Source organism: Strongylocentrotus purpuratus, unplaced genomic scaffold (genome assembly GCF_000002235.5).
Source record: "Strongylocentrotus purpuratus isolate Spur 01 unplaced genomic scaffold, Spur_5.0 spur5_scaffold_15, whole genome shotgun sequence".
In the NCBI taxonomy this organism is placed as follows: Eukaryota; Metazoa; Echinodermata; class Echinoidea; order Camarodonta; family Strongylocentrotidae; genus Strongylocentrotus; species Strongylocentrotus purpuratus.
The window spans coordinates 13482771-13507664 of record NW_022145600.1 but is presented as its reverse complement, the minus strand read 5'-3'; the positions used below and the strand labels follow the sequence as shown (position 1 = coordinate 13507664).

At 38.7% G+C, this 24894-nt stretch overlaps 1 protein-coding gene across 1 annotated transcript; it reads right to left on the bottom strand.

Annotated features, from left to right (window-relative positions):
* Positions 1–16335: 16335 nt before the first annotated feature.
* On the bottom strand, positions 16336–24632 carry LOC585552 (ras-related protein Rab-21). Its single transcript, XM_030985958.1, has 4 exons — positions 24597–24632; positions 17929–18000; positions 17397–17613; positions 16336–16466 (listed from the first exon to the last, which is right to left on the bottom strand). The coding sequence occupies exons 1-4, from the start codon at positions 24630–24632 to the stop codon at positions 16336–16338; spliced, it is 456 nt and encodes a 151-aa protein (XP_030841818.1).
* Positions 24633–24894: the final 262 nt, after the last annotated feature.

Genomic DNA, 24894 nt, shown 5'->3' with positions numbered 1-24894 from the left:
CGCTAGACCCTTTTCAGTGGGGGGGGGGGGGGGGGGGGGGGGTGTAGAGGCCAACGATTACCGACAAAACTAGCCCCCGATTACCGACAAAATTAAATGTCCCAATATTTACAAATTTAACCCTATATAACCGGGGCCGAAGGCTAAATTGTTTTTCCTACGGACTATCTATAGTACTTGCGTATGCGCAAATGGTCATTTTCCTCGACGACATAAATATACGAATTATTTCTTGAACTTAGTCAGCATCATAGCTATATATTTTAATGCAGGCGCGGAGCTACGATCTTATATTAGGGAGGGGCGGTAGTGAGCAAGCGGATCACTTAAAGAGCGCGTGAAGCGCGCTTATTAGGGGGGTGTGGGTGATGGGCCTCCCGCGCGAAGCGCGGAAGCTTAGACGTTTCCTTAATTTTTTAGGAAAAGAAGACGATTTATTGTACCGTTCTCGACTGTTAATCCTTGTTTGAATTCAGTTCTCCACCTTTGTTTTGACTTTTGCTTTGTTTTGAAAGTTTTGACGTTTCATTAAATTATTAGAGAAAGAAGGCGATTCGTTGTACCGACTTCGACTCTTAATAAGCCCTAATTGTCTGAATTCCGTTTCCCCCTTTAGCGCGAAGCGCGGAAGCTTTGACGTTTCCTTAATTTATTAGAGGAAGCAGACGATTCGTTGTACCGTTTTCGACTCTTAATCCTAGTCTGAATTCAGTTTCCCTCCTACCGCGCGAATCGCGGAAGCTTTGACGTTTACTTAAATTATTAGAGAAAGAAGACGATTCGTTGTACCTTTCTCGACTTGTCTAAATGAAGTTTTCCCCCGCACGCGCGAAGCGCGGAATCTTTGGCGTTTCATCAAAATATAGAGAAAGGAAGACGATTCGTCGTACCGTTGTTGACTCTTATTCCTTGTTAGAGTTTAGTTTCCCCGAAAATTTTAAACATCTGATTTCTCTAGCTGATAATATAGGAAAGTGAAACTTCGAGAAAATACAAGTATTGTAGTTTGTTTTTTTGTAGTCACTCTCGAAGTCGTCACAGCGGATAAAAAGTCACCGTTCGTAGGGAAAAAAACTTGTCGGCCGACTGACAATACATATCACCGACTTCAAACTTCTGCATTGATATAGTAATCATAATAATAATATAATAATAATAATAATAAATGTATATAGCGCGAGGATCGAGCAAGAATACCGACACAGCAACATATTTACCTGTGTCTTTCTTGCACCCTCGACGAGACGACTCCAACCAACAACCCCTTCTCTCTTTTACTCTCACTCCTCCTCTTTCAGGCTCTTACCTCCCCTCTCTCCCAGGGGCGTCGCCAAAGGGGGTGTGGGGGGAGGGGTGCGACCCCCCCCCCCCCACCTGTCAGGATATTGTCAGTAAAATTGCGCTGTCGTCGGGAAAAAAGAGAAAAGGGGGAGGGGGGAAAAGAGAGGGAAAGGGAAAGGGAAGAAAAAAAGAAAAAAAAAAGAAAAGGAAAAGAAAGGAAAGAAATGAAAAGAAAGGAAAGAAAGGAAAAGAAAGGAAAGAAAGGAAAAGAAAGGAAAAAAGGAGAGGAAAGGTAAGAGAAGAGAAAAAAGAAAAAGAGGGAGGAGAGGAAAGGAAAGAAAAGAAAAGAGAAAAGAAAGAAAAGGAGAAAAGGAAGAAAAAAAGAGAAAAAGGAAACATGGGGAGGTAAGAGCCTGAGAGAGGGTGGGTGGGAGTAAACGAGAGGGGGGTTGTTGGGTGGAGTCGTCTCGTCGAGGAAGCAAGAAAGACACGCATAAGTATATTGCTGTGTCGGGTCAGCTGTGTCGGTATTCTTGCTCGATCCTCGGGTACTATATAAATGCAGGAATTTGAAGACGGTGAGATGTATAATGTCGACCGACAACTTTTTTTCCCCTACTAACTGTGACTTTTATCCGCTTTGACGACATTGAGAGAGACTTCAACTATAATACTGGTATTTTCTAGAAGTTTGACTCTCCTATAATATCAGCTAAAGAAATCAGAGGTTTAAAATTTTCGGGTAAACTAAATTCAAACAAGGATTAAGAGTCAAGAACGGTACAACGAATCGTCCTTTTTCTCTAATATGTTAATGAAACGCCAAAGCTTTCGCGCTTCGCGCGGAAGGGGGGAACTTTATTTAGACAAGAATTAAGAGTCGAGAACGGTACGACGAATCGTCTACTTTCTCTAATAATTTAAGAAAACGTCAAAACTTCCGCGCTTCGCGCGGGAGGGGGTAAACTGAATTCAGACAAGAATTAGGAGTCGAAAACAGTAGAACAGATCGTCAGCTTTCTATAATAATTTAAGGAAACGTCAAAGCTTTAGCGCTTCGCGCGATAGGGGAAATTTGGATTCAGACAATTAGGGCTGATTAAGAACCAAAAACGGTACAACGAATCGTCTTCATTGTCTAATAATAAATACTACAAATTTAATGAAACGTCTAAGCTTCCGCGCTTCGCGCGGGAGGGGGTAAACTAAATTCAGACAAGGATTAAGAGTCGAGAACAGTAGAACAGATCGTCTGCTTTTTCTAATAATTTAAGGAAACTTCAAAGCTTCCGAACTTCGCGCGATTGGGGGAAACTGAATTCAGACAATAAAGGATTAAGAGTCGACAATACTACATCGAATCGTCTGCTTTCTATAATAATTTAATGAAACGTCAAAGCTTCCGCGCTTCGCGCGGAAGGGTGGAATCTTCATTCAGATAAGGATTAAGAGACGAGAACAGTACAACGAATCGTCTGCTTTCTCTCATAATTTAATGAAACGTCAGAGCTTCCGCGCTTCGCGCGATTGTGGGAAACTTCATTCAGACAAGGATTGAGAGTCGCGAACGGTACGACGAATCGTCTTCTTTCTCTTATAATTTAATAAAACGTAAAAACTTCCGCGCGTCGCGCGGTGGGGGTAAACTGAATTCAGACAAGGATTAAGAGTCGAGAGCAGAAGAACAGATCGTCTGCTTTTTCTAATAATTTAAGGAAACGTCAAAGCTTCCGCGCTTTGCGCGATTTGGGGAAACTGAATTCAGACAATTAAGGATTAAGAGTCGAGAAACTACATAGAATCGTCTGCTTTCTATAATAATTTAATGAAACGTCAAAGTTTCCGCGCTTCGCGCGGTAGGGTGGAATCTGCATTCAGATAAGGATTAAGAGACGAGAACAGTACAACGAATCGTCTTCATTGTCTAATGATTTAATGAAACGTCTAAGCTTCGAGCGGGAGGCCCTTCGCGCGCTCTTTAAGTGATTCGCTTCTCACTACCCCCCCCCCTAAAATAGGATCCAAGCTACGCGCCTGCATTTAAATATATAGCTATGATACTGAATAAGTTAACGAAAAAATTCTTATATTTATGTCGAGGAAAATGACCATTTACGCATACGCAAGTGCTTTAGATAGTTCATAGGAAAAAAACAATTTAGCCTTCGGCCCCGGGTTGATAGGGTTAAATTTGTAGACACGGGGACATTAAATTTTGTCGGTAATTGGTGGCTAGTTTTGTCGGTAATCGGTGGTCTCTACACCCCCCCACTGAAAAAGGTCTAGCGACGCCCCTGCTCTCTCCTCTCTTTCACCCCCCGTTTCTTTTGTTTCTCTTTTCTCTTTTTTCTCCTTTTTTCCCTTTTCTTTCTCCTCTTTCTTTTGTTTTCTTTCCTCTCCTCCCTCTATTTCTTTTTTTATCTTTCTTTCTTCTCTTTTCTTTCCTTTCTTTTCCTTTCTTTCCTTTCTTTTCCTTTCTTTCTTTTCTTTTCCTTTTCTTTTTTCTTTTCTTTCCCTTTCCCTCTCTTTTTACCTCCCCCTTTTCTCTTTTTTTCCAACGGTAGCGCAATTTTAATGACAGGTGGGGGTGTCGCACCCCCACCCCCCCCCCCCTTGGAGACGCCCCTGGCTCCAGCCCGTTGCTTGAATGATATCGCGGTGAAATTTATTTATTTATTTATTTCTAAGTATTTATACATGGTGACTCATTATCAACAATAATGGTGGTCTTCCATGAGGCACTGTTAAACATAATGAGGTACATTATAGTTTAACAAATATATATATATATGATAATAATATTAATAACAAAATCTTGAACTTAAATTCATATTAGTAATAAACAATATTAAGTAAGAACATGCATAAACATAATATATACCAAGTATTTGGTATCCTCATAATAAAAGAATGGTTTGTTTGTTTTGTTTTGCTTTTCGTTCAAGAAAACGTTGATGCATAATCATAATATTTTAATTTAACATTATAGTATAGACAGTAATTAGTTTTTTAATCCGATGAAAAGTAACTTTTAGCGTATTTCGGTAAGTATTAGCCTAGACCTTGAAAAAAGGCAACATATACTTTGAGAGTTCAATTGTTATATACATATTTACAACAACAAAATATAATACAGGATAGTACATTACTGGATAATATGAATAATTATTGCATGTAATCTAGTATTTGACAACTTTGACAACTTTGACAACTTGACTTCCGAGATGTGGAAGGCTACAGGTGAAGAAGGTACTGACCTGATGTGGCGTCTCTGTTGCAATATCTGGAATAGTAGGGAGTTGCCTAAAGCTATGGTCACAAATTAGAGCAGCGACCGACCGATCAGTAGCCTGCTCGGTCGCTGCTGGAATTAGGCATCGTCCAGCGATTAGTTCGGTGCCCGGGCGGCGACCGCCCAGGCACCGAGCGTATTTTGGGCGGCGAGTGAAAAGTGGGCAGGCGCCGCCCAAATTTTAACTCCGCGCTAAAACTTCAGCGGCGACCGAGCGATGCCCTAACAACGAGTGGTGACTGGCCGGTCGCCGCTCGGTGGCCGGGCAGCCGCCGGGCAGAATTGGTTAAAAACTCGCCGCTCGGCCGCCGAGCAGGCTACTTTTGGGTAATGTGACCATAGCATAAGGACTGGTGTAGAGCTGTTTTTATACCATTGCCAAAGAAGAGAGATCTGAAAAAATGTGCAAATCACCGAATGATCAGCCTGATTTGTCATGCAAGCAAAATACTTCTGAAGGTGATTAGCAGAAAAATGAAAATCAAACTGCAAGCCGAGATCTCAGATGAGCAAGCAGGGTTCCGTGAAGGTAGAGGGACAAGAGAACAGATTGTCAACATTCGAAACATATTAGAGAAATGCAGAGAACACAAACATCGCCTCTAATTTTGTGCTTTATAGATTATAGCAAAGCATTTTACTGTGTGAGCCACTCTCAATTGTGGAATACAATGGCAAAGATGGGGTTCCCAAGTCACATCATCGAACTGATCAAAAACCTCTATCATGACCAAGAAGCAACAGTGAGAACCAGTAACGGCAATACTGAGTGGTTTGGAATTGGCAGGGGAGTACGTCAAGGCTGTATACTGTCTCCTAACCTTTTTAATATTTACTCTGAGGACATTATGAGAAATGCTCTGGTCTGATATTAAGAAAGTGTCTGGACAAGGAATGAAAGGTGCAACACAAATGGCAGGTGAAAGAGTTGCATGGCGTGTTCTCGTGAAGGCCACAGCAGCGCTTTACAGCGCCATCTGAAGTTGATGATGATGATGACTGTATGCTCTACACACTAAGAAAAAATGGTGCAACTATGCACCTTTAGGGGTTCAAACCGATGCAACAATAGCAGCACCTTTAGGGGTTAAATCCTGCACCCTTTTTAAAGGTGCAATCCTGCACCCTTCAAAAGGGTGCCAGATTGAACCTTTTGGGGGAAATGTTAGTACCCTTTATGGTTCAATCCTGCACCTTTAGGGGTGCAAACCGATGCAACAATAGCAGCACCTTTAGGGGTTAAATCCTGCACCCTTTAGGAGGGTGTCAGAATGCACCTTTTAGGAGACATGTTAGTACCCTTAATGGTTCAATCCTGCTCCTTTAGGGGTGCAAACCAATGCAATAGCAGCACCTTAAGGGGTTCAATCCTGCACCCTTTAAAAGGTGCAATCCTGCACCCATCATCGAGGAATACTCGTGTCATTTGCTCGTACACATATACATATTAAACATGCATGATGTTTCTTGGTTAGTAAAAATATAATCAATATATATATTGCTAAAACGTGAATGTAATTGTAACATGATCAGACAAAATAATCTATTGGTTAATGATTACCGAAGGAAAATAAAAATCACATAATTGATGTGCATTGTCATAATTTGCTTAACAAATCATATGATAAATGTATTTTATGTGACAGTGGAAAGTAATCATGAATATGCATGCGATATGCAAACATTTATTTTGCACCTTTTTGGGTTGTTAGGGTTCATTTTTGTGGGAAGGGTGCAAAATCTTATATTGCACCCTTTTTTGAACCCCTTTTCCTTCAATAGGGTTCAATTTTATGTAAAGGGTGCAAACTCTTATTTTGCACCCTTTTTTGCACCCTTTTTTCTAAGAGTGTAGCGTGAAAACGGCCAATGGCCGCAAACCCCTGTATATTCATGCTTTGCATGAATGCACCGAGCCTCATTTACATTCTTGCAAATTTTCACCTAGCCAAACAAAAGGATTTTTGTTCAGATCAGATTAATTTTATTGGTCCATTTGGAAATCCATTAGTTCCTATTTCGCAAGCTCAAACGGAAATAAATAATTCCTATTGAACCTACGAAGTATGGTGAAACAAAAAACATACAATTATATACCAACTGATACAAAATGAATTACCTGGGGGGGGGGGAGGGGGGCACCGTGCGAGCACCATTCATTCATGCTCCCAAACATAAAGTAAAAAGAGCTGGAATATGTCTATTAAGCAGTCTTCCTATAATGTACTATTCATAAGTACCAGTGTTAAGATAGGACCGTGTCCATCAATGATATTACTTCTTTAAAGTGACTTGGTAGCATTGTTGAAGGTTGCTGAAAAAATTGCTTAATTTTTGTATAAAATGTTACTTACTATATTCCTTCTACTGTACTTACCCTCTGACATGCAAAAAATCCTGAAAAAATTCTCAAACCACGAATATATCTATGGTTTTCTTTGAAGGAGTCGATGTATGACACCCTCTAACCATGGACCTACTACAGTAGAATTTTCAGATTATCTTTAATTGTACATCTAGCATTGAAGTCACTACCTTAGCACCACAATCTCTCATCTGAACAATGTTACAAAGTCCCTTTAAGACATCAGGAATATAATACATAATTTCATTATCAATCATGCCGTGAGTGCTTACGACAATTTATGTCTCCTTGGCAATCTGTATATCACATGGGGACTTTAACAGATCATGAATTTAGTAAAAACAAACTGTTTTGTCAGTATTTCTTTTACGATTTACATATATTTTGACAAGCATGTTTGCACTACCTTTATGCCTTTGAAATGTCATTAAGTTCACTTCTGCCGCTGCAGCAGTGTCTCGTGCACGAAGAGTTGGAATTTATCCTGGATCTAAAGCAGGGCTCCCACTTAGCCGAGTTGGAGCCTCGAGTTGTGGCGAGCTGGCGCGAGCTTATGGCTAGCCGTCTTATCATTAAAATATATTTCTTGATATCAAGAATTCAATTGTTGATATCACGAAATCGAATTCTTGATATCACGAATTCAATTCTTGATATCAAGAATTACCATTGCTTTACAACGTAAAATCATGTCTTGATATCAAGAAATGTGTTTTAATGATAAAACGGCTTGCCATAAGCTCGCGCCAGCTCGCCACAACTCGAGGCTCCAACTCGGCTAAGTGGGAGCCCTGCTTAAAATTTCTCCGCGTCTTGAACAGGATATCTATTTTTCTGGCTTCTTTATCATTGACAAATGTATCAAATTAAGTCGCATGAACGGGAAACTTATTCTAATGAGTATCATGAATGGGTTGTTTAAGTAACTCATTCATTGGTAATGTGGGTTTACTGTCCAAAGCTAGCTAAGTTCCTTCTCTTAATTCATCTGCTTTCTGTTGTCAGTAAAGTTTTGTAGGAGATGTTACTAACTCATTCATTTACACCTAAACACTTTGATTTATAGAGATCCTGTGATAACGTTACATGAGCAGATCAGCCAAAGGGTAATGTAATGCAATGATTTGATTTTGTGTTATTGATTCTAATGGTTCGTTATGGAACAGGAGTACCTTGATTTGAGATCACACATGGCATGACATATTTTCAACACCTTCCGTGCTTCTACTACTAGTACTTGTCCTTTGTTTTTGTCATATTGCCTGCTTTTAAATGTGTCTCACTCATATACTCTCGAGATCTAACTTACTCTTCGCCATTTAATTTATACAAGCCCTGTAGTAACATTGTATTAAAGATAAACTCCAGTTCTGATAAAAAAAGAAAATTAATTCTCACAGAATCAAACGAAACTTACACTGAATGTTCAGGATTACAAATAAATGACATGTGCCCAACAATTTTGGAAGAAAATGTATACTGGCTGAGTAATGAGCATAGAAAGACAAGGAAATCAAGGTAGTACTAGCCCCGACACCATGTGTGTTGTCCCATATATAGCTTTCTGTGTACAGTGCTTGTTACTTTACCAAGACTCGGCCAAATTTATTATGATTTTGATGACTCCAGAACCTTGCAGTGCACACCAATACTTACATGCTACATGATCAACTGTTTCTGATCCATTCCACACCTTTTCTTTCACAATGCAATCGCATTACCAGAACTCACCTTTATCTTTAATGTAACAAGTGAATGCAGTCAAAACTTATGGTCACTGGAACTCCCTTGTTCATAGACATCTTTTTAAACATCGCTATGTCAGCACAGGTATTATACATTCGTCTCCAGTGAGACAACTTAAACATGCATAAATCAATAAGACATCCCTCTGTAAGGACAATAAGGTTTATATAGATTCCATCATTTTGATATACTCCTACCTGTGCATAACTTTTGATGTAATCTCAATTTAAACAAGAACCATCTTCTTGATTAACCTCTTCTGATACATCTGTATAGCAGCACATGCATTATATTCTTATCCAGTGAGACAGTGTAAACATGCATAAAGGGCGTCCTTCTGTAAGGACTAAACTAAGGTTCGTATAGATTTCATCGTTTGATATACTTGTACATGTGTATGTATCAATGCGTACGTGTATGTACTAATTTCAAGTGAAATATCATCACAATGTTAAGTCACGAGAACTCTGTTTCATAATCTTCTTCTGATATATCAGTATGTCAGCACATGTATTACATTATTCTCCAGTGAGAAAATGTAAACAGGTATAAAGCAAACACAGTTAGGAATTCTTCAGTAAGGAAATAAAGCTCATATAGATATCATCATGTGATATACCTATGCAGGATGTCTGTTACTTCCAAGTAAAATTATGAAAGAATATAAATGTCTACTGAACTCCTAACTTCATTTATAACCTCTGCCTTTTGCAAGCGCATTAAACTCCTTCTGTTTCCATGACACGGTATGTTTATGTATATTGTTTATGTCATGTTCACTTCTTGAGCAATAGGGACTTTTAGATTCGCACGAAGACAATGGGGATTGCTACGATCGACGTCCTTTTAATGCACTGCCTTGAATGGACGTCACACGTATCAGTCCACGCAAATCTAAAAGTCCCTATTTGCATGCCAGTGCATACTTTTAACCACCGTCTTCGGTGACACAGTGTAATCTTTCTCATTTCCAAACCATCATTACCACCCGTCCCATCATTATGATCCGTCAATCTCCAGTGAGACTTAACGACCTCCCAGTAGTATGGGAAAGTTATCGTCGTTCAGTTCAGTTCAGTTAATTTATTCAAAACCATACAAAGCATGATATAATCTGTTACATAAAAAAGAGACTGGTAATAGTACATCAATCAACATATTCTAACTTGATTACATCATAAACTGAATGGTTTTAGGACCCCTTTAGAAGCTAAGCTTGTGAGCGGGGCCCTATAGTCAACAAAATACATACATTTACAGTAAAAAGAATGTTAAGTATGATTATACAATGGATGAAAATACTAAGCTACAGAATATAGAACATACAAATACTCTCTCACACACGCACACACACGCCCATACACAGCAAACACACTGACGAGTAGGTCCTTAGTGGTCAAAAAGCATTTCAGAATAAGAAATTACTAAGATGCAAATAAAAACTATGTCAGTCTTTAAAGCAGGTACGTTTTAGATAAACTTCTAAACCTAGAAAGAGTTGTACTATTTTTTATATCATCAGGCAGACTGTTCCATTCTTTAATGCAAGAGATATGGAAAGAGGTCAGAGTGACATTTGTTCTTGCAAAAGGCTACTTCTCTTCCATTATGTAGAATATTCTTTACCATTTTCATTTCTGCAATTCCATTACAAGTCTTTTCTCATATCTGATCCTCTATAATTCGTTTCACTGATGAAGCAGTTTGAACCAAACATGTTTTTTGCCTTCATAAGCAGAATGATTTTTTTTTATGATACCAGAGCTATGCTCTGATAAACATCGATCCATCTTAATTAATATTTAAGACCATGTTGGTAGAAGAGTTTCTATTGTGCTATGTTTAGACAGTTTTGTAGTTAGCCTATTTACAATGATAATAAATAGACCGGAACATTGGATTACTGGAAGCGAGGTATTCTTCGTATTCAAGAGAACCCCCCCCCCCCCCTAGCTCCCCGAGTCATTAATGTGCCTCCTGTATTAGATCGGTTCTATAAAGCCATACTCTTATTTGAATAATCCTAGAGTAAAAGGGCTCTTCTAACACTTCGTTCTCTTACGACAAGCTTTCTTGCTGTATCTGGCAATTCTCAGTATTCCATCAATAATTTTCTATGTAGAAAATGATGATCAATTCCGTATCGACTGAGAAATCCAATGTGTGGAACTGAATTGTTTCATACGTGAATACGTTTAGGAATTTTACCTACAGAAATAAAAACATAGTATGCACTTTACTATTTGAAAATTATTACAGATTCTAACATCACACTGTACAGGAATAGTATTTTTTTTCTCCTCACTCACCCCTTCTCTCTTCTCGCACTACAAAGACATATTGAATGCTACCTGCTAGAAGATGTGCATACCTCAAACCGCATTTCGATGCATCAGCCAACATGTTACCATTCAGGTCTGCCTCCTTAAAGACTGTAACTAGCCCTGTCCATTGAAAGAGGGTAACAAATTTCAGGGCGTGGTTGTACAATTTTGTTTGTTTAAAGCGGACAAGGAAGAGCAACAACAACTTATGTGGTTGTATGCTCCAGAGTGAAAACGTTCAATGGCGGCAAACCCCTGTATATTCATGCTTTGCATGAATGCACCAAGCCTCATTTGCAAGAATACAAATGCTCACCTATCCAAACAATAGCAAATTCCATTTCAATACACATTTATTGGTGAGTCAGTCGAAAAATGATTTGTGATGCAAATCATATACTTGGCCCGTGCTAGCTGTCTAAGGGTGCGTTTAAGCTCAATTTTGAAGGCAGAATGAGCGATTTGAAACGCACATCGTAAACGCTCATCGTAATCGCAGTTCCACGGTGTACTGTTTATGCTCACTTCTCTGGCTCCTCCAGGCAATTCTTCCTGGGCGGCCTTAATTGGCCTTGCATCAGTGCGTTGACCACATTTAAACGCGTTTACAAATTGTAAACGCACCTTTTTGTGAGTTTACGATCGGCGATCATGATCGCCGTTTTTCGGTGATTCTACAAAAGTGAGAAAGGACGCAACCGTGTTTTGAACTAAACGCGTAACAGATGCCTGATTCTGGCCAGAAAAAGTTGAGCATAAACATACCCTAAGAGAGTACTGTAGAAATAGAGTACCGAAGTGTGACGTCATATTAGCCAAGTTGTCAAGGTGTAACATTAGGGACTTTTAAATTTGCACGACGATATCGAGAACGTGGACTGCTCGTGTGACATCCTTTTAAGGCAATGTGACGTCACTGCCAGTCCCTTAAAAGGACGTAAAATTGGATGTCACACGTCGCAGTCCACGTTCTCGTCGTGCAAATCTAAAAGTCCCTAATGGCGATTTGATCACACCAGCGCCAAACTTAGAATTTGCCCTGCTCCTGTCCGTTGCTGAAGTAGGGACTTTTAGATTAAGTGGACGAGAACACGACGAACGCCGACTGATCATGCGTGTCAACGTACTCAACTGCCCATGTTGACTACAATTAGATCTTTTAAAGATCGCACTCGACGATATACATGCATGCAGGAAGTAACACTACGATTATGACGGACAATTAAAGAGGACAAAATATACAGTTCCTCATTCTACCCTCAACAATTGCTGTGGTAGACAAAAGAACATCCCTTCACTGCTATTATGTAAAAATGTGTAGAACAGTTGAATATGCGTGTGACACCTGTTCTACACATTTTTACTTAATAGCAGGGAAGGGATGTTTCTTTGTGTACCTGAGGAACTGTATATTTTATGCGCACGCGGCACACTTGTACCGTACTAGATTTAGGACAATCAAGGTTAAAGCATTCTCGATCGCCGACTGAGACGACGTGACACATGCGCAGTGCCTTAAAATGACGTCACACGTTGCAGTCAAAGCTGTCGACATGCAAATCTAAAAGTCCCTAATAATGCCGCGGTGATCCTCATGCGCATGGCTCTGTTGTTTGGAACTAGTAACCGAGACGACGAGCGAATATGACGTTAGCACTTCGGTACTCTATTCGGGAGTTTGACAGCGACAGCGAGAGAGAGAGAAAGGGAGAGAGAGAGAGAGAGAGAGCGCGCAATCTAGATAAAGGGAAGACAAGGGGGGGGGGGGGCAACTCAGGCATCAGAAACAAATAATAATTAAAAACGGGCATCGTGAATGCCAATGTTCTCTGGTCTTATCCAAGCGCTCACAAGGCTGTCGACTTGATATACCAACCGGCAAAAGGCTGTGGTGAGGTCGGTATATCGGTATATATTTGCAAACTTGTGCATTGTGTGCTAAAGGGTGACCCAAAAAGGTGACCTCACCTCTCCCAACTTATTCAAAATTTGTCATCAAATCGTGGACCCCCCCCCCCCCAAAAAAAAAGTGCTCTTACCCCCCAATGATTATGAAGGCTGGATCTCGAAGAAGGGAAACGCAACACCTTGAAATGATATTGTTACGTTCTTTACGCAGCTTATGTTATCATTAAAAGTAAATATGGTCAATGTTAGAGATCTAGGGAATGCAGGTGAAAAACATGCCTTTGTAAAACACATTCTGAAGAGGAGAATTTCAATTGAAGCTTGTCTGACATTGTTTTTCGATCAAACTAAGCCGTTGTTTCAACTTTTCGACAAAGTCTTTTTGCGTTTGTCTATTGGTTTCAGAGATTACAATGTAGAAGTAAAATGACTGATATTGTTGTAAATTTGAAGAACTATTTATCTTCAATTTAATCCTCATAAAGACCTTGTCCTAAAAGGTTTAAATGAACTTGAACCAACTAACCTTAGACTTGAAAATAAAATTAAAAAGTTTTATAATATCATACTTTAGTTTTTGAATTCTCACCGACATACCACCTACCCTAAAAGTACCTACTACAGGTTAATATGAATCCATCATTGAATTAATTAAGTAATGCGTAATTATGATTATTAAATGTATTCATTTTTTTCTATTGACTCTATCTTGTCTTAATCATAATAATGAAACTTTGCTCTCAATACATTTGGCAGTTCATCAGCAATCACGTTAAAACATGTTCACTGATATCATGCGTGCATACATTAAAAAATGACTTAAAGACTTCCCCCGAGGTTTACAAGGCCTAATAACACTTAGCCTACATTAAACGGTAGATGCTGTCTATATAGATGGCAATGAACTGTAGAGTCAACAGATTAATAGGGGCGCGCTCTGCCGTTAAGTTCCAAGGAACTGAAATACATTAGATGACCTAAACTAGTTTATTGTTGCAGTATATCTCTCTCTCTCTCTCTTTCTATCTTCCTCTATCTGTTTAGCTCTCTCTCTCTCTCTCTTCTTTCTCTCTCTTTCTCTCTCTTTCTCTCTCTCTCTCTCTCTCTGTATGGGATGATACTTAAACATTAAACGCGCCGTTATGCACACACACACGCACACGCACACACAAAAGTCACATATTTTATTTGATTTGATTTGATTTTATTTTATTTTCTTCTGCATTCATATAAATACAATGTTTTTCGAGTAGTAATATAAAATACAATAAGTATTTTTCTGACAATGAATCATAAATAAGCAAATATATATAATATTTTTTTTTTCAAAAACGAAATGATTAACTTACTGTCAAAAATACTAAATTTCATCAAACATCAAACATTATACAATTTTCCAGCAAATTACTTAAAAATAAGACAGCCCCAGTCAGGAGGTATCCATTATATTCTACTTGTACAGACTTGAAGTTCGAATGTGCAGGGAGAGCATTCCATAGAGTGCGGAACATCGCCCTCCTTCACCCCCTAATGAGTATAAAAAGTGGCGTATTCAGATATTAATAAAAGGTGGGGGATTATCCCTAGACGTGGGATATGAGAGTAGCCCCCCCCCCCCCACCCCTATCCCCTCCGTTCAGAACATCCAATTTATTGTCATTTCTAGGGCCTAGAAATGGCGGCGGCCGGGCCGCGCCATACATCGACTTTAAATATTATACTGGATACCAAATGTCATAACTTATAATAACATTCACAGACTTAAAGTCACCCGTTAATATTGAATGGCGTCATGTTCTAGCTTATAAAGTCAAATGAAATTAATAGAATTTTAACTAAATTTCGACCCCTTTCAGGTCCAAATGATTTTAATAAACTGCAACTTTTATTTCAGTACTACAGTCCTGAATACAGTGGCGTAGACAGGTTCGTACACCTGGGGGGATGACTCAGGGGCGGATCTAGCTTTTTGCTAAGGGGGGGTTGACCAATAATGACGATGCGGAGCATCGTCCACGAGCCGCGAAGCGGCGAGCCAATTTTTTTGGGGGTGTTTATTTGAACCCCGTAAGTGATGTTTTCCTGGCATCTATTAACACAATGGAGACCATAAAAAGCAGTGCATGATAACGTATTTTTAAATCAAGTTACAGTTAAATACACAGTTATATCCAGATGAGTTGAATATCTTCTCACAATATTTGCACTTGAAAGGGTTTCTCTCCAGCGTGCGTTCTTTTTTTTTCTTTTTTTCTTTTTTTTTTCTTCTTTTTTTTCCCTTTTTTCTTTTTGTTTGTTTTTTTTTTGTTTTGTTTTTGTAGATCCGCGCCTGTTTAATCTTGTGGTTATCTTGTGGTTTCCAAACCACAAGATAACCACAAAATACTTGTAAGATTTTCTTTTTTTTACCGTCTGAATTGGCTTTCACCGTGTGAATGCGGCTAATAACAATAAACACAATTACAATAATGATGAGGATTATTATTATCATCATCATAATTATTATTATTATTAATATTATAATTGTTATCATTATTATTATTACTATTATTATCATCATTATGACTTATTAAGTAAGCAAATATCATTCCCCAAAACCTGGGGGGGGGATGATTGTACATGCCATCCCCCCCACCTTGTGAGGTGGGGGGATGCATCCCCCTCATCCCCCCCCCCCCCCGTTGTCTACGCCCCTGCCTGAATATGTATATTATGATTAACATCTCTTTAAACATAAAACACAGATTGCTTACATGATCCATCTCATTAATGATAATGAAAAACAAAAAACAGTGTTGCCCCCTCCCCCTCTCTCTCTCGATCTCTCTTTCTCTCTCTCTCTCTCTCTCTTCCACCCTCCTCCTCCTACCCCCACCCAGATTTCTTTTAACTTCAGGGCATTTTGTGTCACTATAAATAAGTTTATCTCGCATTGTTCATTGGCAAGAAATGTTGAAAGATAATGTTTGCGGAGCAATTGATTCGGGTATTCTTTGGCGTGTAATGTTGGGGTTAGGCTGGCTTGGGGATAAAGAATTAAGTTAGTAAAGAATATTTAGCGCGGAACAATCATCACTGTCGCCTGAGTAGAATTACGCAGAACGTCAGTTTAGGAAGTCTAATATGAATATACGGATAATAGCAATGTTTTTTTTTCGTTTTAATTCCATGTAAATCTTAAGCCATGACATCAGATTTTTTCTTGACGCATGCAAAGAGTTTATAAAGCCTGATAATAGCTGTTAGCAAAGAGATTAATTAGCTCAAGGAAATTTCAATTTCCTGTTGTATTCCCTTTATAGAAATCATGTTTGGTTGAAGTAATAGGTTCGCGCATTTCAAAAGGCGATGTAAAAGGCTACTGAAATTGCTTTTACGTTGATTTTAGAAAGCCTTTGCGATCATGTTTGATGATGTGATCACTTGCTCTGACATCGACATCGACCGCGATCACCTTCTCTGTTTCCATCGGAATTGGTAGAGTTGGAGACATCGACCGTACTCTGACGATTCTTGCATCTATTTTCTTGTATTGATCTTGTCTTTTGACCTGTTAGGAGTAAAGGAAATGAAAAGGGATATTCAAGAACATAACTTATTCAATTTCTTTGTGAGATAATGAAAAACTGAGTGGCCAGTTCGAAAGAACATATACAATTTAAATGACAAAATCATCTTTGTTTGATCAAAATCAGTTCACAGACGGCTGAAATGTCCATAAATATAACCATTCCTAATATTTGTGGGGCCCCACAAATGTTCGATAATTTTGAACCGGCTGTTGAAAGACAAAAAAATGCTTACAGTTTTCAAACGAATATTTTTAAATACTTGTTGATGATCTCTCTATTTAATCATTATTTTAACAAAGCACAACATGCACAATTTTATTATAATGAATGTTTAAAACCAATGACTTTTTAGAGAATGCCCTCATATGGTTTAAATTTTCTCTTTAATTGATAACAAGCTTATCACTTAGTCGTTGTAATTTAGTTAAATCCCTTTCAAGCATGGTGCAGTAATAACTTTTAGTATTCGTAAATGTTTTTTTTTAATTATAGACGTAATTTTGTTCTTCTTCAAAACTAACTAAGTTCTTTAGAATTTAGATTTTTAGGATTCTTATTATTGCCTTTTGCTTTAGCGGATCCAAGAAAAGGACAGAACCCCCCCCCCCCCCCTCTGAAATTTTTCCTTCGACTCCCCTGTTTTCTTGAAATCCGCTTCTGCCTTGTCGTTTCCCAAATTTGCTTCACGTGAAAGAACGAGATGAGACGAGATCATAATGATTACACTTATGTAAAATTATGTAAATTATTGATCAACTGCGCCCCATGTTTTCAAGAGTACTGTTGTGAAAATAGCATGCAAACTTTAGCTACTTGCCGTCGATTCAGATAAATGGCATCCCTTTATCGCTCGGGGAATAAGTGTGGAAATACATAGAATAGGCGATAAAAAAAATGGAATTACTTACAGATATGATAGAAGATTTCGTCGACACCCTGACCAGTCTTGGCGCTGGAATGAAAGTGAAACACTCCTTTGGTTTGGGCGTAACTCTCTGCCACTTCCCGGTCGACAACACGGTATGATTCAAGGTCTACTTTGTTCCCAATCACATAAATCAAGATTTCCTCAGGGCCCATGCTCCTCAGCTCTGAGATCCAGAAATCCACCTCATCGAAGGAATCCTATTTTTTAAGAGGAAGAAAGAAATAATCTGTTTACATTTGCCCCAATTTTATTTGGGCAGTTGCCCCTCCTCCCCAATGCGATATTGCGTTGGTATTTATGCAGTGGTTGCATTAAACAAAATCTTACCCCTCACACCGCACAAGAAAGTCGATTTTTCATCAAAATAAATTTTAAAAAAACGAGGAAGAAGAAGGGGAAAAAAAGAGTAAATCATTTGAAAATTGTTTGAATGCATCGGCGGGGCAACATTTTCCCTCCCCGGTGGGATACCCCTTAGCGTCACCCTAAGAGAAAAATCTATTTTCTCTTACCTGATTTGTGATATCATAAACGATGAGTGCGGCGGCTGCAGACCTGTACGCCAGAGGGGCCAGTGAACGAAACTGTAAAAGACAAATAAACAGGTGATAATAACAAAAACTGTATGGAATTATATTTCCTGCTATTCGTGAATCAATACGAATTATGCCATGTAGATATCTTATGACAATTAGATACACATTAAACTCGTTTGTCATCAAACTGGCTATTGATAAGGAGGCGCGATAGCTTTAGTTGTTAGAGCAGTGGTCTCGTAATCCGGTGGCCGGGTTCGAAGCCATGCCGATGCGCTAGTGCCCTTTGGTAAGGCATTAATCCTCATTACCAGGTCCCTCGGAGTGGACTTGTAGCTTACTAACAAGCGTTTATGCTTTCTTAGCAGTCAGGTTAAATAACCACCACCACATGTATCAATTCTAATTCTTAGTAATTACAAAGTTACATAGAAATGATGCCATATATTTAGAGAATAATGGTCGCCCCATTATGAAAGAGGGATCATTTCTTTTATTGTTTGCTGTTATGGAACAGAATGTCATTTATTTAGTGAACAACGACAAACATGATATGAAAATCAGATGATTTTACACCTATGATTTCCGATAACGCTGACAAACAAAATCCTTCTTCTCAACAATAAATCTTCAAGAGAATATCATAGTTACCCTTTCTTGTCCCGCCGTATCCCATAATGCAAAACTATATTCGATGTTCTGAAAGTAGAGTGATCTTGACAAGAAGGCGGCGCTATGATGGGAGAGGGAAAGAGAGAGAGATGACGAGAGGGGAGGAAGAGGAAGTTGAAAAGAGGAGAGAGAGAGAGAGAGAGAAAGAGAGATGAGAGTGAGACGCAGAGGGAGAGATCAGAGTAAGAGGGAGAGAGAGAGGGGGGGGAGAGAGAATAAATATATAGAGAGAAGAAGAAATAGAGACAGGGAGTGAGAGAGACAGAAAAAGAGAGAGGGAGAGTAAGTCAGAAAAGTTTTATGACCAAAACAACATGCCAACTACCCAACAATAGCTCAATAGCGAATGCTAGTTTCAGTAAGAACTAGACTAATTTCATATGCATAAGAAGAAAATAGAGCGTATTGTATTCATAATTAAAAGATTTATGCATGAAATGATAGTCTTGTCCTTGAAAACAAAGATGTAAAAGACACATTCTTTTGATAGTTATGAAACGAAAAATTACTGTATACATTATAACAAGCTTGTGAAACCCCTATGATATTTGTTAGCCTAATACCCCATTCACAGTGGTTTTGAAATTTGTAGCGGCGTTGTAGCGGAGCGGCGACACCGCCATAACACCGCTACAAATGCATTCACAGTAGAAAAGTTATCCCGCTGCAGCAGCGGGATAAATATCATGTACCCATTCACGCTGCAGCGGGTGATTTTTATTACCTCCGTAACAAACACGTGTATGCATGGCTCATGACCCGCGAGTGACCCCGATATGACCGGAAATACTTCAGCGCGGGGTTTTATCATATTACTTTTTAAAAAACTAGCATTTTTATTGTTTCCAGTCAGAATATTTTAATTTTTTGAAGTGTGAAATATTTTTATTTGGATAATTATAATATCTACATAATAATAAAATCAATTTGAATCCACTGGTTACTTTATTTCTATTTCACTTTATGTTCCCCATTGCTGGAGAAAAGAGGTCAGTGATAGGTAAGTAAACAAATCACACGTGTTTGTCGCGGTGTTATAGTGGAGAGCCTTCACACTGAGTAAACACCGCGACAGCAGCGGGACTGTCCCGCTGCTGTAGCTAGGCGAACCTAGCGATAGTTTGTCGCGGCGTTATCGCGAGGCGGTGTTATCCCGCGATAGTTTATAACGGGTCCGAGCCTTCACACTGAAGACAACACCGCGACAGCAGCGGGACAGTCCCGCTGCTGTCGCGGTGTTTGAGGCCATACCCCATTCACAGTGGTTTTGAAATTTGTAGCGGCGTTGTAGCGGAGCGGCGACACCGCCATAACACCGCTACAAATGCATTCACAGTAGAAAAGTTATCCCGCTGCAGCAGCGGGATAAATATCATGTACCCATTCACGCTGCAGCGGGTGATTTTTATTACCTCCGTAACAAACTCGTGTATGCATGGCTCATGACCCGCGAGTGACCCCGATATGACCGGAAATACTTCAGCGCGGGGTTTTCGATTGCTTGAAATTGCACGCGCTAGCTGTACTTTACACACTTTACTTTACTTTTTAAAAAACTAGCATTTTTATTGCTTCCAGTCAGAATATTTTAATTTTTTGAAGTGTGAAATATTTTTATTTGGATAATTATAATATCTACATAATAATAAAATCAATTTGAATCCACTGGTTACTTTATTTCTATTTCACTTTATGTTCCCCATTGCTGGAGAAAAGAGGTCAGTGATAGGTAAGTAAACAAATCACATGTGTTTGTCGCGGTGTTATAGCGGAGAGCCTTCACACTGAGTAAACACCGCGACAGCAGCGGGACTGTCCCGCTGCTGTAGCTAGGCGAACCTGATTGATTGATTGATTTTTATTCGACAAGCTTCCAACATACAACAATATACAATAATAACAGATCAAAAATAAGTCAGCTTGAACAGGATAACCCACGAAAGCTCGAGAGCTTATTTCCAGTGGGGTCCCTTACAGACATGTATACAATTAATAAATTAAAATAGTAATATTTACAGACAGATAAGAAAATTAAAAGAACTACTTATCAAAGATAATAATAACAACATTAAACTGATGATAGAAATGATATTAAGTACAAGAAGAAAAAGAAGAAGGAGAAGAAGAAAAAGAGGAGAAGGAAGAAGAGGAAAATAATGATGAATTTGTAGAATTTCTATAACGTACGAAAACATAAGTATATACAACATGAAAAAGTATGAACCGACAGAAGAATAACAATTTCAATCATATAACATGTCATTCACTTCTCTTCTCTGACTGTCAAGTATTAGGTATTCCTTTAATTTCCTCTTAAAATGATCATAGTTTCCTATTTCTTTTACACCATTGGGAAGGGAATTCCAATGTTTTATGGCATTGTAATAAAACGAATTTCCAATACTACCTACTCTTTCTGGTAAGTTAAAGTTGAATCGTCTATTTCTTGTATTATAATCATGTACGTCAGTAACAAGATCGAAGTTGGATCGAATATAATGATTCGACCTAGTATGATATATTTTATGCACGTGATGCAATGCGAGTTGTTTTGATCTTTGGTCGACTTCAAGAAAACCAGCTTTAGAAAGTTCGCTATAGCCAACATGAGTTCTTGGACCAGAACAGTTGATAAATCTCACCATTTTGTTCTGTATAATCTTCAACTTCTTTTGATCTGACTTGTTTATGTTACTGTACCATGCAGGGTTAGCATAGTCAAATAAACATTGAATAAGAGCAAAACAGAGTGTACGTCTTGCTTTTAAATCCATACAACTTTGATATCTGTACAAAAATTTCAGACGAGAATTTGCTTTTTTTACAACTGATTCTACTAAAGATGAAAATGAAATTGCGCTAGCCAACTCAATGCCTAAATACTTCACAGACTCTTTTCTCTTGATTGCTTGATTATTGTGTCTCACTTTGAATTCAAATGACTTTTTAGAACTACTTTTAGAACAAAATAAAATGCTTTCTGTTTTTCCCAAGTGTAAAGAAAGCTTATTATCAGTCATCCAATCGACACACGTAGACAGCTGTTCACTGAGCTTTTCCTCAATATATTTAGGATCAGGATTTGAATAGAGTAGTACGCTGTCATCTGCGTACAATAATAGTTTGAAGTCTTTTATACAAGTACACATATCATTTATATAACTTGAAAATAGAATTGGGCCTAAAATACTTCCCTGAGGAACACCGCATGTTATAGGCATTAGTTTGGAACGAATATCATGAATGGCCACTACTTGGTGCCGATTAGATAAGTAGGATCTGAACCAATCTAAACTTGCCTTATCAAAACCCATTAGTTGTAACTTCTTCAATAAGACGCAATGATTAACTGTATCAAAAGCTTTTTGCAGATCAAGGAGCACCATACCAACAAAGCGCCCTTGGGAAGTTTCTCTCCTCAAATAATCAGTCAAATGAATTAGACATGTTTCAGTCGAATAATCATGTCGAAAACCAGATTGAAATTCATAAATTATATCATTTTCTTTGAAGTATCTTTCAATTTGAACACAGACCGATTTTTCTAGAATCTTTGATGCTACGCTTAAAACACTAATAGGTCTATAGTTGCTAACATCAGTTTTATCTTTCTTTTTATAAAGTGGAGTCACTTTTGCTATTTTCATATCTTCTGGAAAAGTACTCGTCAAGATAGATAGGTTCATTAAGTAACTTAGAGGCTTAAATAAAACCTTCGCACCATCTTTTAGAAATTTAGCTGGAATCAAGTCTAACCCAGTACTTTTTGATACATTCAACTTACGTAACTCTTTGAAAACAAATTGTTCACTGATTGGTAATAACTCGAAGCTGTTTTCACGTACACCTTTTCTTTCGTAAAAGTCACGAATACAATCATTGTCTGCGCTGAAAAAGTCTTTGGAAGGGGGGAGTTTGTCTACTAATTTGGCAGCCACATTTGTGAAATGAGAATTGAATTCATCAGCGATGGCCATCTTATCATGACATAATTCCCCATCAATTTTAATGACAGATTCTTGTTCTTTTCGCTTCTTATTTTTCAATCCTAAGCTTTTTAGATTCTGCCAAAGTTTTTTCGAATCTTGTTTATTTTCTTCTATCTTGTTTTGTAAGTAATCGAGTTTAGCCTTTTTCACCTCTCTTTGGACCATATTTCTTAATACTAGCGATAGTTTGTCGCGGCGTTATCGCGAGGCGGTGTTATCCCGCGATAGTTTATAACGGGTCCGAGCCTTCACACTGAAGACAACACCGCGACAGCAGCGGGACAGTCCCGCTGCTGTCGCGGTGTTTGAGGCCACTGTGAATGGGGTATAAGACTCGAGAGAAACGTCTCGCATCTTTTTATATCCAGAATGGTACGAGTCGGATTTTGTTATTCATATTACTGTTCTAGAATTACTTCCTTCTAACTAGTTTCATAAAGACATTCCTATAATTTCAATAAAGTCAAGTAAGACCTTATTGAGAATGAAGGTTATGCTTTAAATCATATTGGCCATTCAACCAATGTTTAAAGCACCATTAGGTGCAGACATGTACATCAACGAAATTCTCGTTGAATAGACGTTTACATTTATATTTTGACCAGGCTCCTGTCGTAAGAAATTGTTGTAATATGATACATTGTATAATGATAAATTAGCGGTATTGTATTGAGAAAGTGGTCAAGAGGGTAGAAGCTTACCCGATAGTGCTGACGCAGTTCTCATCAAACTTTCCTTTGACGAATTGCGTAGTTATACAGGTTTTCCCTACACAGAGAGTCTATAATAAATGACATGAAAGTAAACACACATCATCATGAAGATTGTGGGAAGGAAGGATAGGGCTCCAAGAATCTTGAGAAAGGGAATTGTGGAGCGACACGGCAGTATATAGGCGTCTTGAAGAGAGAGAAAGATAGAGAGAGAGAGAGAGAGAGAGAGGGGGGGGGGTACAGAGATCGATCATACTGTCTACAGTACATGCACTATTCCCAATACAATCCCCAAACAAATTTTATAATTTACACTGACATTTTGCCGGTATTTTAAATGTGAAACTGTGCCTGGCCTCTGAGATTCCCCGCAGATGAAGAGCGCCTCGGAGCAAGGAACTTGAAAGCCAAGTGGAGTGTTACGCATCCCATTGTTATAGTTTAGAACCAACGCATGCCTGATCAGGGGGGGGGGGGGGGTGTTTCAAAAAGACTAAGATCGACTTTAAGTTGGACTTAACTATGATAGGCCATTCATGCCACTTGTTGCTCTTACCATTGGTCTCTCAATTATGATCTTTAGATAATATTTTGTCCTTCAATTATAGTGAACTATCAACAATGCAAATTTTGTAGATTTGTGACAATGATTTGTACGTCCCTTGAGAAACCAATGCCAGGAATGGTAAAAGGAACTAGTGGCATGAACGGCCTGCCAAAGTTAAGTCCAACTTGAAGTCTTAGTATTTGTGAAACATCCCCCCCCCCCCTCACACACACACTGTCTATTCGATATAACAATTCAGGACAGGACAGCGGTTACTCCGCCGGCATGGGGAAGTCCCCTTTTGTTACCCAAACCTCGCACAGACATGCGCACGTAATATATTTTCAACGCAGATTATACGTTGGACCATGAAAAGGCGTTATTCCGTTGTGTTGTACAGGCCAACGTCATGGGAGTTAACGAGAATAATAACATTTTGCGTTTTTCAATGATTAAGCAAACATTTACCATACGTATGTCAGTGGGGCATAATTATTATTCGTAGGAAATTCACGTTGTGAGGTTGATAAGTTAACTTATAGGCCTGACTGAGATAATACCTAAATACCTCATTATATTACACTCCTCCAATTACAATCAATATCAAGGAAATGCAAAAGAAAATGATTAAGCGCGCTTCGAATTCCTATTGACCAAAGGGCTCATTGACAAATTAGAACAACTAAAACACTCTCGAAAAGATTTTCAGTGTGATATACTTACGCCAAGAAGGCACACTTTGATCGACTTCTGTGGCATATTCTCAGCGACAATAATATTCCGTAGACAATCGGACCAGAGACTGACAGCATTTTCTTTTAGACGCTGAAGTCAAAGTCCAATTAAATTGGGGGATTTCTAAAGCTGCTCCAAAAACGGAACAAAACCTCAAATAAATATTGACCCTGCGAACTGTTTATGATCGCACTCAGTGATGGGTCAAAATATGAAGATGATTTTTCAAGCAGTATAAAATTACAAGGCGGAAAGGTTCCAAATGTATCTTCAGATTTGTAAACCT